The sequence below is a fragment of the Sesamum indicum genome, linkage group LG4 (assembly GCF_000512975.1).
Source record: "Sesamum indicum cultivar Zhongzhi No. 13 linkage group LG4, S_indicum_v1.0, whole genome shotgun sequence".
Taxonomy (NCBI): Eukaryota; Viridiplantae; Streptophyta; class Magnoliopsida; order Lamiales; family Pedaliaceae; genus Sesamum; species Sesamum indicum.
The window spans coordinates 10,298,429-10,311,480 of NC_026148.1; the positions used below are offsets into that span (position 1 = coordinate 10,298,429).

General features: G+C 38.2%; 3 protein-coding genes across 5 annotated transcripts; 1 reads left to right on the forward strand and 2 right to left on the reverse strand.

Moving 5' to 3' along the window:
- Positions 80-6,379, forward strand: LOC105160526 (ABC transporter B family member 28). Of its 2 annotated transcripts, none has more exons than XM_011077943.2 (16): positions 80-515; positions 643-830; positions 1,326-1,349; positions 2,051-2,152; positions 2,380-2,470; positions 2,964-3,064; positions 3,171-3,221; positions 3,338-3,466; positions 3,685-3,747; positions 3,826-4,105; positions 4,435-4,583; positions 4,667-4,756; positions 5,041-5,175; positions 5,253-5,309; positions 5,392-5,448; positions 5,827-6,379. In XM_011077943.2, the coding sequence occupies exons 1-16, from the start codon at positions 104-106 to the stop codon at positions 6,061-6,063; spliced, it is 2,166 nt and encodes a 721-aa protein (XP_011076245.2). In that variant the 5' UTR covers positions 80-103; the 3' UTR covers positions 6,064-6,379. The 2 variants fall into 2 exon arrangements, with proteins under 2 accessions (XP_011076245.2, XP_011076244.2); XM_011077942.2 differs by having other exon boundaries at positions 5,253-5,305; positions 5,827-5,967.
- On the reverse strand, positions 6,301-7,575 carry LOC105160525. The gene is made up of 2 exons (XM_011077941.2): positions 6,891-7,575; positions 6,301-6,727 (listed from the first exon to the last, which is right to left on the reverse strand). Exons 1-2 carry the CDS (start codon positions 7,368-7,370, stop codon positions 6,452-6,454), a joined length of 756 nt encoding a protein of 251 aa, XP_011076243.1. The 5' UTR covers positions 7,371-7,575; the 3' UTR covers positions 6,301-6,451.
- On the reverse strand, positions 8,967-12,914 carry LOC105160527 (calcium-dependent protein kinase 26-like). Of its 2 annotated transcripts, none has more exons than XM_011077945.2 (5): positions 12,671-12,914; positions 11,251-12,191; positions 10,873-11,169; positions 9,725-10,129; positions 8,967-9,628 (listed from the first exon to the last, which is right to left on the reverse strand). In XM_011077945.2, the coding sequence occupies exons 2-5, from the start codon at positions 11,837-11,839 to the stop codon at positions 9,435-9,437; spliced, it is 1,485 nt and encodes a 494-aa protein (XP_011076247.1). In that variant the 5' UTR covers positions 11,840-12,191; positions 12,671-12,914; the 3' UTR covers positions 8,967-9,434. The 2 variants fall into 2 exon arrangements, with proteins under 2 accessions (XP_011076247.1, XP_011076246.1); XM_011077944.2 differs by having other exon boundaries at positions 8,967-9,631.

Here is a 13,052-nt window from a genome sequence, read left to right on the forward strand (position 1 = left end):
TAAAGATAACAAGAATTTTTTTTCTCTTACACGCATTCACAACTCCCCCTGTTTGGATGCCTATATAAAGCCATGGAGTACGCGCTACACCAACCACCAGAAAATGGCAGCTGCTTCAGCCACTCCCGTTGCTCCTCCCCTCAACTTCTACTCCCCAAAACACTTCCCCAACTGCAGAACCCAGAGATTGAAGCTCAAACTAGCCAACAATCCCACCGCTCAGAGAGTTTCCTTCTTGCCCTCTTCGATTTCTTGGGCGAAAGCTGGACAGAGATCAAGAACAGCATCAGGAATCATCAGCCGCGCCTATGTCTCGGGCCCCGCTTTCGACGCTATCGTGTCGGAGAGTGATCCGAAAATCGACAGTTCTGAGGTTGTGGAGATGCAGCCCATTGATGTGATAAGATGGGGGCTGTTGTGGAAGCTTGTTTCGCGGCATAAATGGAGAGTCTTGGTCTCGGTTCTCACTCTTTTGGGCTGTACCACTTGTACTCTCGCCATGCCTATATTTTCTGGTATGTTGGAGTTGTACGTTCTGGGATAACTTGTATTGTGTGTGCATATTTTTTAACTTTTTAACATCTTATTATTGCTCTAGTAATCATTGCGACTGAAGAAGATGAATTCCTAATGTTATCACAGGTAGATTTTTCGAAGTACTAATTGGGGCAAGACCAGAACCTATGTGGCAACTGCTGAGTAAAGTGGGAATTCTGTATACGTTGGAGCCCATTTTTACAATTATTTTCGTGATAAACATGAATTGCATATGGGAGAAGGTTATGTCAAGCTTAAGAGCTCAAATATTTCAAAGGGTGTTGATTCAGAAGGTACAATCATTTTTTTTTATGATGACTGATGCATCTATTTTCCTTTACCTGAGATCATGTTAGCTTGCTACTCTTAAGCATTTTTGTATTATATGAAAACATGCTTCACGTATATACATTGTAAATTTCATTATGTTGAGTAAAAATTTTGTTTTGGTATTCTGCCCGAAATCATTTCTCCCCGAAATCGAATTTTCTGTTAACTATTCAGATGCTTAGATGCATAGGTGTCTGAGTTATTAAATGCATAACAGACATTATCTATACTAAAGCAACCATTACTAGAATAGCAACAGGATGCCATCGTGGAATTTCTAATTTAGTATTAGTGGCCTCTGACTCTTGGACAAATTAATTTTCTATACTTATTCAGTGACTGAAGAAATGAGCTTTGATTATTCAATACTTTTGCTCTCTTATAATTTGTATATGACATAGTGCAGCTAATTTTGTTTTCTGTTCATATTCTGATAAATATTTTAATTTGTTTTGCAGGTGGAGTTTTTTGACAGGCACAAGGTACTCAAGATTCTTCTGTATTATACTAGTCTAATTATTCATCTCTTCATTATCTCATAACAGGTTTATTCCATACATGACTCTTTACTCAATGTATATATTCTGGCAGATGATTGATAAGTATCCTTGTTATTCTTAAGAGGCAGTGTCGATGGTTCGTTTTAGCTAATGTCTCTTTTGAAAAACTTGAATTGCAAATGCAATGACTTTCTAGACCACCAAATTTAGATCTTTCATATGTGTTCACCTTATATTGTCTCGACATTGTGACTTCAGTGGATTCTGGTAGGAGGCTAAGTTATTGTGAATTGAAGAAACCACTTCACTGGTCTGTTAGGACTTCAGGTGGAGCTACTAATTAGTAAATAACACCAGAGAGCAGGTTCTTGGTTACTTAAATATGCTTTAAGTAGTTTGCAAATAACATTGTATACAGCAGGATTTTTATGATTCAAGTTATCGTATACAATAAATGCCAAGATAAATTGAGAACCTTAGCATAAACTTCAATTTCTAAAATAGAAAATTAGATTCCTCTATATGGTGCGTTCATAAAAGATTAGTTAAAATCTCTTTGCTTATTTGAATGCTATGGTATATCTATATATTCCTTGCTTTAGTGTCTCGCCTTTTGTATGGTCTACTCTCCATACCTGCAGTCCCCTTAGTATGTTCACTGATTTTCAGTGTACTTCTTGTAGGTTGGTGAACTAACTGCTTTATTGACAACTGATTTGGGTTCTCTGAAGAACATTGTGAGTGAAAATGTATCACGAGATCGTGGTTTCAGGGCAATTTCTGAGGCAAGCTACTCTACATTAAGCAAAAGTGAGCTTTATGTTAATATTGATACCATTTCCGACCTTTTCTTTGATCAGAGACTAAGTTGTTAAAACCACTTATTTTCTGAATATATTCTGGAAGTTTCTGAAAGGTTGAGTTCCGAAATACAACTGCTAGTATCATACTGTTTAGTAAACTTTTTGCGCCAACCTTTTTACTTGAATCTTGTTTATCCTTTCCTTTGCAGGTCATTGGCACTCTGTGCTTACTCTTTGCTCTTTCCGTCCAGCTGGCACCAGTTTTAGGCCTACTTATGCTTACAGTATCTATACTAGTTGGTAAATGTTTCTCATAGAGTGTGTTCTTTTTCTCTCTCTGGAATAAGTTCAAATCGTGATTAGCAGACTATCTTTTTGGTGTGGATGCTAAGAATCATTGTTTTTTTGTCTGTTCCTGCACTGAAAATAAACTAAAGGACACCATTCATTTCTTCCTATCAGCAAATAATATCTCACCAATATTTTCGCACTTCTGTTCAAGAAGTTAATGCTTCATTGCACATCCACTGGGGAAAAGTGAGTGCTAGTTATCTGCCCTTGCCCTAAACAAAATATCTTTTTACCATGTGAGCAGCTTGGCCAGATTTTCCCATTTGTGCATAATTTCAGAAGCCTGTACTTGTGTTCTGTAGTGATCTTCGGAGAAGAAACTGAAAGTTTAAATAAGTGGATCTTATCTGTCTAGTTATAGTTTAAAAAGAAGTGCGGTCTTTGTTTCCCTAGATTTTTATCATTTTCCACAGCACTCCATTAACATGTATGGATTTTGTAGCTATCTATAAGAGAACAACTGTAAATGTCTTCAAAGCTCATGGATCTGCCCAAGCCACAATAGCTGATTGTGTTACTGAAACTTTCGCTGCTATACGTACTGTAAGCTCCTCTTATCTTTGTACATGCATAACGTCTCCTTTCTTTTTGGCCCTTAATAGCATCTGATAGGATACTGTATCAGCTAATTCTAGTCAAATTCTTGCAGGTAAGATCATTTGGGGGTGAAAAACGCCAAATGGCTCTCTTTGGTCGACAGGTAGAGAACCTGCGACATATGTTTCTGAATGCTACTAAAGCAAGATAAGATTACATTCGATGCTACTATTAAAGTTCAGATTCTAGGTGCCTAAGCATGCGATTCGAACTTGTCAGGTTCTTGAGTACGAGAGTAGTGGGATAACACTCGGGATGTTTAAGTCCATCAATGAATCTCTCACTAGAGTTGCTGTCTATGTGTCTTTAATGGCCCTGTATTGTCTCGGAGGAAGCAAAGTAAAAGCTGTAAGAATTTATAGATTTTCTACTTTTCCAAATTTTAAATACTTGTTCTCTCTTGAAGCCGAACGGATGTTGTTCATTCTTTATGTAAAATATTCCCATTAAGATCTTTTATATGGGGAATCCTGATCGTGCAATCGCTAGCCAGTGGATCTCCTTCAGGCTTAGATGTGTTATCTTATGCTTGAGCGGCTATTCAAATTTTGATCTATTGTGTGTAGGGGGAACTTGCAGTTGGAACTATGGTGTCCTTTATCGGATACACTTTTACATTAACATTTGCTGTGAGTACTCTTTTGTGCTGCATTCATCTGTTCTTATACTGGTCCTTCAAATACTGAAAAATAAACTATTTCTTCCAGGTTCAAGGGGTAGTTAACACCTTTGGAGATCTTCGTGGAGCCTTTGCTGCTGCTGAAAGAATTAACTCTGTTTTATCTGGTGCTGAAATTGATGAAGCACTAGCTTATGCTTTAGAAAAAGACTTGAAGAGAAGGAAGTTGCCTGATCCAAACCTTGAAGCTCTTTTGATCAACGGTTCCAATGGGGGAACGCAAACGAAGAGTGGAGGGTACATGTCTTCCCTAAAATCTGCTAATAATGTGCGTAGCTTGGCACGGTCTGGTGATATTCGCCTTGAAGGTAAGCATTGATACATTTTAGATGTATTTCATGCTGTGAGATTTAGTGATGATGCTTGGAACAAGGACATAATTGGCTTGGTAGACCAAAAGTGACAAACTGTTTCTTACAAACTTGATAAAGTAACTTGTGATGCTGAAACAATAAGATTATGATTGGAATTTTTTTGTTCATCAGATCAACAGAGACATTTTGTGTGATCTCAGATTTTTTGCAGAACTCTTAATTTCTTTTGAGAATCACACTTGGTTGCACAGTGTAGAATGGATTTTCTTTCTGAAAAAATGCACACCTTGTTTGACTCTTTTCACAAATTTATTGTCTTGCAGATGTTCATTTCTCATATCCTTTAAGACCTGATGTAGAAATCCTGCAAGGTCTTGATCTGACATTAAAATGTGGAACTGTTACTGCTCTTGTTGGTCCAAGTGGTGCCGGCAAAAGTACAGTAGTTCAGCTGTTAGCTCGGTTTTATGAGGTTATGTCCCATCAGTTTCAGTTGCTGGATAGAATTTACATTACCGTTGGTCAATAACTGGAGAACAAATTTCGATTTTGCAGCCAACCAGAGGTCGCATAACCGTTGCTGGAGAGGATCTACGGTCATTTGATAAGAGTGAATGGGCTCGGGTGGTTTCCATAGTGAATCAAGTAATTCTCTGGATCTTTTCTCATTGGGTGTTTTAAGTTTTACCTTAAAGCATAATGCATCTGAATCTGTTGTCGATATACTTCCCGTATCTGCCATCAGAACTTGGTGGAGGAAGTGAAAGTGCTATAATCTAAGGACACAAATCCACACAGACGCTCATGGATAATTTCATGGATGATAAGTTTAACTAATTCAGAGAGAAGAGTTATATAAGTGATCGTTTCATCGAGAACAACCATATCTCCTGCTTTACTGATATGAGTCTATTTTCTAACTGCTGTAGGAACCTGTTCTTTTCTCTGTTTCTGTTGGAGAAAATATTGCTTATGGCCTCCCAGATGATTATGTTTCCAAGGACGATGTGATAAAAGCTGCTAAAGCAGCTAATGCTCATGAATTTATAATTTCCTTGCCACAGGTGAGCCATGTCTGGTACCTCTCAATAGTCTACATGGTCACTTCTCATGTTTCTGCTAATCGTTCATCCTTCTACAGGGTTATGACACATTAGTTGGTGAGCGTGGAGGGTTGTTAAGTGGAGGACAGAGGCAGGTACTATCAACTTATTTGCTCTCTCTCACACACACACACTCTATCTCGGACTCATATGCTAATCCCATCTTCTCATTTCCAGAGAATTGCCATCGCAAGGGCTCTTCTCAAGAATGCTCCAATCTTGATTCTTGATGAGGTATGTATCATGCCACATACCCATCTGAGTTCATTCAGTATCAAACTATCAGGGCCAGACTGGTTTTGGTCAGCGGGTATAACTAAATATTCTTTTTGTGTGTTTTTTCCAATCAACCACAAAAAAAAAAAAGTAGATACAAACGATCATGGTAAAGGGTCTTTTCTCAATGAGGATCACTTATTGCTGTCTCTGCTGGAAGATAACAGTTCCCAGTTACATGTTAAATTTTATAAATGTTTCTCAATCCGGACCATGTCAGGGCAATTTATCTTTATCTCGCTTCTCTTTAGTTTCAAGCAGCTCGGGTAGTTCTAACAATATATCAATCAAATGCTTTAGACCTTGTCCGCCTAATTCGCCGTGACTGTGTTACAGGCTACCAGTGCTCTGGATACAGTCAGTGAACGTCTGGTTCAAGACGCTTTGAATCGTCTAATGAAGGGAAGAACAACTCTGGTGATTGCTCATAGACTAAGTACGGTTCAGAATGCCGATCAGATTGCTCTATGCTCTGATGGGAAGATTTCAGAGCTAGGAACTCACTCGGAGTTGTTAGAAAAGAAGGGTCTATACGCTTCTTTCGTTGGCACCCAAAGACTTGCATTTGAGTGACAATCACCATATCCTTCGGTATCTCAAAAATCCTATGCTGCCATACTGGATGTAAGTTTTTTTTCTTTTGCCTATTGCCGACTGAAGAACTGCTAAAGCTTCGATATCAACGAGAATTTGAACCCATACAGGGAGACAAGGAGTTACCCACAGAGATTATTGTTACTGTTGTTTTAGTACTGCAAAGATTAGACATAGGATCTTAGATGGCATGGAAGGACCACTTGGTTGGAGAAATATTCCAAATCTTTGTATCATTTCATGAATATTGGTACATGAGTATTTATTGATATATATCTTCTACATTCAGATGCTCTCTCCCTTCTGAGTCAAAAGGAGACAAACTCAATTGTATCTAAATTTGGAGAATTCAGTGGTTCTAAAGTATCTATACAGTGCTTGAAAATGAGATTATGGCATTGAGATTTGCAAGGCACTCAGTAGGAAGGCTGAGGAATGTATCCATGAAGAAGTCATCAATTGGCTCAACTGTTGCCACTCCAACCAGCCTGCAAACACCGTCTTTATCAAGTCGGTCGCCTCTTCCTCCTCTCATCTTTCCCTTTGATTCTTCGGATGTCAATACTGTCTCTACTAGTAGAGCAGGAGCTTTGTACACGCTCCCCACTGAAAAGCAGAATTTCGCCCTGAACTTGAGGTCAACCTACAAGAACAGCTCAAGCTGTTAAGAAATTATAAGACATCAAGAAGGATAATCGAATGCAAGAACTGCCTCTACGTTCACAATAACTCTAATTTATTTTTTACCAAGAGTTGTAGAATACAATTCAGAATCATCAATCAACCATATCTATCTAATCTACTACCTTGCCAGATTCTTGGTTGATTTTTCCATGAAAATTCTCCGGGACAATCTCAATCTTCAGAAATGGTGGCAATGGCAACCCCAAGAACTTAGTTGTGGCAGCTGACAACGGAGGAATATATAGTTGTTTTACGTCAAAATCAACAGAAACTTCACCACTATCCAAGATTTTAGCAGCTGTCCCAGACCCTGAACCTCCTTTAGCATTGTACTCAAAATCAGGGTATCTAGAAATACCGAGTTTACAAGCTCCTAGAGTCTGGAACTTAACATTGTACACATCAGATTCTGGGATTTGCGGTTGCTTGATTGTGGCTGTCGAAACTAGCTGCTGCTCGTTTAGATTGTTGTAAGACGAGAGAAGGGTTGTTCTGAGGAGTTGAGAATTTGGTCGGAACGAAGAACGTGCCGATTGTTTTGATTGAATATTGATCTTGTTGGATAGAAGTTGAGGATTCAGACTGTGAATTTGGCACCCCATTATTTGGTTCTTGTAGTTTATGTTGGTTTCGTTGTAACAAATATGAAGAGTATAGTGTAGTGATTTTCATAACTTAGTTAAATGTTGGGAATTTTTGTGGCTTCCATTTAAGTGAGAGTTCGATATGAGGCCAATTTGAGTACACGAGTTCGGTCCTTATCTTGGACTATTTGAGATTGTCCTTTACACAATTTCTTTTTTTATTTATGGTAAATTGCAGTTATCTCTTCTAATATTTGTCATAATTATAAATATGTCTTTATTATTTAAAAAATTATAAATAATTCCTTCAAATAAAAAATAATTATGTAGCCCATAAAGTAAATAATCCATAAGACTATAAGTACATAAAAATATTTCAGATAATTTTAAAAAATAATATAAACTAATAATTTATAACCCAAAATGGCATTTTGACCGATTTACCACAAGAGTTGGATAGAAATCTAATTGAGGCTAACATAAGGACTCATTGTTAGACAGACGTTAATTTAGGAATATTTCTAATTTCTCAAATAATGAAAAAGGTATATATAATTATTTTAAGCCTTATTAGATGTGGCTATAATATACCCCTTCACTTATGAATTATCTGAGTATGCAAATATGGAATCTGCAGAAATTCATCAAGATGTGTACTGTCCCATCATTGATGGATTTTTGTAATGAATATGAAAAGAATTTACAATTAAGTTTGAAGGGCATTTTTATTCAAAAAATTTGATAAATTCGGGTAAATATAATTTTCTCGTTAATGAAAGAATAAATTGAAAGTTCACATAGAATTTTCACCAAAATCTAAATGAAAGGAGATAATTATAATTTTTTACTAACAATAAACATCTTAAATTATTATGAATTTTAAGAGATATCAATATAATTTATTCTTAAATTTGATTTGGGAAAAACATCGTCACCAACTGCAGATGTTCGGATGTCTGGTAGAACAGGCAGGGGCTATGTCGGATTGCTGCTTGTCTTGGAGAACAATTAAGCATAATTTTGACCGTTAATCACAACTTGCAGGTTCCTTTTGCCGTAATGGAGTAAGTGGTTTTGCCTTTTAATCACAAACAGAGAGCACAAAGATTGAAAATTTTATTGGATTGCTGGTGAAAACTGATAAGCAAATAACCACTGAGAAAATTTAACAGTCATCACCCACTTGCTGACTCTAGAACTTTTTTTATCCAAATCAAGTGTAGTTTAATTAAATCAATAACACGATAAATATGATAAATAACTTAAAAAATTCTGAATTAGTAGAGAAACATTCATGATGTTTTTGACTATTTCTGATACAATTAATTTTTTTATTTTTTTTTGTAGGCAGGGGACACAGAGAGAAGTGTTTCAGACATCATAATTGTGGAGGATGGATGGGCAGGTTGTGCTCCAACTTGTATGGCCCCGCCACTAGCCGTTCCTACTGTTTTCTAAAGTCAAACAATCCTGTCTCTAATCCACATTTAACTTTGGTAATGACTTCTTTCTACAGACATGTCTACTTTCCTAAAAGTAAACAAACACCATTGATGTTCCCCATGTTTCCTTGTTCTTGATACAGTTGAGGAATATGCAGCAATATGAAGCTCAGAGACTGAAGCGAAGAAACTAGATTGCTCGACTCATGAATACACAGAGCTCGAATTTAGTCATTTGCTACATTACATATGAAACTGCAAATTCAAGAACGAACGGGGAAATTATACTACCGTAGGGGAAGAACCAACATCGTTTCACATTACGAGGGATGAGAACAAGTAAGAATTTAGACACCTAACACGGGGGAGAAAAGTACTCTAGATGGACCACATTCTGTACAAGTGGAAAGGCTGTTGACGAGCGTCTTTTCTTGACAATGAAAAGACGTAGACACAAAAGGGGAGAAGGGGATGTCTTCTTGCTTCTAGACTTAACCATACCTGACTAAGAATGTTTCTGCATGCAAGCTCCTTGAAACTTTGTGCTCTACATTAGTTCATGAACACCAAGATGAAAGGGGAGCGAATCTAACCCCATCACGAGGTTAAAGCAGATACAAAGATTAGTTGCTTCTGTTTTTTAGCAGACGAGCGAAGACCTAAATGAGGTAGCTGTTGGAAGATGAGTGCACGATGCCCATCGAATCACTGATTCTGTCACAACAAGATCAAGGTGCTCGAATTCACCAAGGCCGATGGTGTGGTTCCTCTTACCGTGGATGCCTGACAATCTAGCATCACCAGATCCACCCTTTCTATCCTCAACTACGTCACCTGCTGCATAAAGATTTACGAGAATTTGGTGTTATTTTTATTTATTGTATATAATAAAAGACTACCCAAGTTGACATATCGAGCAAAAGTAATTACCTCTAGGAACTAAGTCTATTCTAGATGAAATCGTCGGGGGATGCAGAGCATTTTCTGGTTCAACCCCACAGACCGAGCTGAAGAATGCAAAACTTGGTAGTGCGAGGACGGGAGTGGAAAATTCCAGGGTAGTTGATCCAGCACTACTATGAAAAGAAAACCCACCAGCTTCCAACAAGGGTGTCGATGGATCCGCCAGGAAAGCAGAAAATGATGATTTGCAAGTTAATAGTGATGATTGAACCTCACTCCTTATGGGTGATCCTGTTCCAAAGCTAATATCCTGACTCCTGGCCATTAGAGAGGGGGATAAACAAGCTTGCCCCAAATCCAATCCAGAACTTTGGTCACCAGGTATACGTGGATCACTGGAAAGTGGCAGCATGTCACTCACCCAGGAGTGATCTGTAAAAGGTTGCCATCGTTAGGCTAGAGGTGTTGACAATAGCAAATAGGAAAGCACATGCAGCAGCGATTCATTTATGATGAAGCGTCTCTTTGCGAGCCAAATAAATGATACGTCATATGTACATTAAAGTATTATAGATCCAATAAAAGACAAGAATGATGAAGTATATGCAGTGACAGTTTTAGAAGGAAGAACACGTGGTTCATATCAACAAAGTTATGGTGTTATCTAAGTCAAACATAATGAACCTCTGAAGACTTTTTATTTACTTGCTAAAAGAAGCACAACATCTTCAGGCAAACGCATTTTATGTTGTCTCTTTTATTTCTCCGGTTTATTAATCATTTTCTTTGCGGTGTAATCTTTCTTGGTTTGATCAAATAAGGAATAATAAGAGAAGTTTGAAGTTAATATCTGTTGCCTGGGAATTCTCGTGGGCAATTTCTTTCCTTTTTTTGATGGGTCATTACAAATAAATTAAGCATGTGCCAAGTCAGTATGCATGAGATCTGACTGAATTCCGAGGATAGATTTAATTAGTTTGCATGACCTGCAAAACAGCTTGTGTGGAATATATAAGTCGTTTTATATTAACATTCATGCTACAATTACTTATTCCTATTGATTGGTTTCTTTTAGCCAGAGAATAAGGAATATCACATAAAACTTTGAAACTAAAAATATTTCGATACTACAACTGGCTACGTATCATTCAGGGAAAACAGGATATATAACCTACCTAGAACCTGCTGAGCTGTAAGCCTTTTGGAAGTGTCTGTACAAAGCATTCCTTTTATCAATCCCTTTGCTGAATCTGATATAAAATCCCAGGGATTAGATGGAAACCGTAAGTCTGCAGCCCTAACAGCATCAAATATCCGTGACTTTGTTTTCCCCCAGAATGGTGGTATCCCACTCAGAAGAATGTAAAGAATCACACCAGCACTCCACACATCGGCAGCCTGATCATAGCCTCCTGCCAGAACCTCAGGAGCTATATAGAATGGACTGCCAACTGTGCCATGCAAACTCTGTCCTGTTTGGGTAAAAGCAAATTATTAGGACCATGATTCATATTAAACAATAGCAAGGGATATCAGGGAACATGGCACTCTACCAGGCCTGATGTAGGTTGCGAGACCGAAATCAGCCAATTTTATTGGGGACGAAGAGGACTTTGTGGACAAGAGTATGTTTTCAGGCTTCAAATCTCTATGAACAACACCCTTGTCGTGGCAATACATCACCACTTGCATCAGGTGTCTGAAAAGAACCCGGGCCTCAGGCTCAGAGAACCTTCCATGCTTTTCCAACTTGTGGAAAAGCTCCCCCCCTGCACAAAGCTCCATCACTAGATGTACGTAAGTTTCCTCTTCATAAACAGCTTTGAGATCTACCACGTTAGGGTGCCCCGACAGCCGAGTCATAATTTCAATCTCAAGCTTGATGCCGCGGACATCTTCCCGAGTGACTAACCTATCTTTAGCAATAGATTTGCAAGCTAGAACTTCACCACTGAACTTATCAATGCATTCCCTTATAATGCCAAATTGTCCCCAGCCCAACTGTTCTCCAAGAACATATTTGTCAGTCAGATTCCCTGTCTCATTAGCACCTAAAATACTTTCTCTCAAGCTGGGGTCTCCATAACAACTGCAAGAAGGAAATGAAAATCCAGTATAGCTGCCGCTCTTAGCAACAGCCATACGAAGCTTCAGCCCCCCAAGCAATACAGAAACACCTATCAAGAACTCAGATTTATGGTTCCGCAACCTCCGGTCACAACCTAATTAGTAGAAAATCTCTTTACCACAAGAGGCTATGCATATATTCAAGTCAAAATATTTGATTCTGCTCAAATATATACACATACAAAACCGTAGTCCAGGTCACAAGACTCAGAAGCTTCTTATGCTAGTTGGTGGATTTTGAAAATGGTAGCCATGTGGAAAAGTAATACCATGTGCCTAGACAAGTATTCATCAGATCAACCTCACGAAACCATAAGAGGTAACTCATATCTTCAAATATCTTCACTTCATCCGAAGTTACCTGGATCTGAAAATTCAGCAGGTGCAAGAATTCACTGTCAGAAAACACGAAAACTCCAGTCTTGTTCACATTGCATCATAAATTTCTAACTGAACAACATAGGGATGCAGACTTAAAAACTTAAAGTTCATGAACGCAAAGGACAAAGAATTCAAACTGAGCACTCAAAACAAATGGAAACAACAACTTCATAAAACCCAGATGCAAAAGCACAGGAGTTTACAACTATCAAAGACTACAAAACCAATTACACCGAGTACAAGAAACCCCAAACAAAAAATTAACGGCACAGACAGCACAGCAAAATAACGAAGTCCGAGAAAGAAATCCGCCTAGAAAGACGAAACTCAAGGAAAACCCACCAAAATTTAGACTAAAAGAAACACCTCCCAGATCCATAATTTTGTCAAAAACATGCAAAGAAGCAAACTTTTTCCATAGTTTATGCAAAGAAAATGGAGGGACAGTGTACGGATATTTCTAACCTTGGGGGGGGGGGCGGCGGGGAAGAGGAGAGAGAGAGAGAGAATCAGCAACAGAAGAAGAGAGGCGGATGTGGGGAGCTGTGATTAAATTCTCCTCCCACAAAGAAAGAAAGAATGGCAGAGGGACCTGAAGTGGGGCACTTTGGTCTCCTCCTGAGCTCGCCAAGAACACAGCCCCCACCTCTGTTTTCCTTATTCTGTTTGTGCCTTTGTGCTCTCACGTTTGTAATTCTATTGCTCACTCTCTTTCTCTTCTCCATTTCACAGATGTGGAAATTGATTTCTCATGTCTAATTTCTTTCTTCATCTCACTTCACTTAATACTTTTTTGTTTTAAGATTGAATTTAAATTAATTTGAAATATCATTTCACTAACGAAATT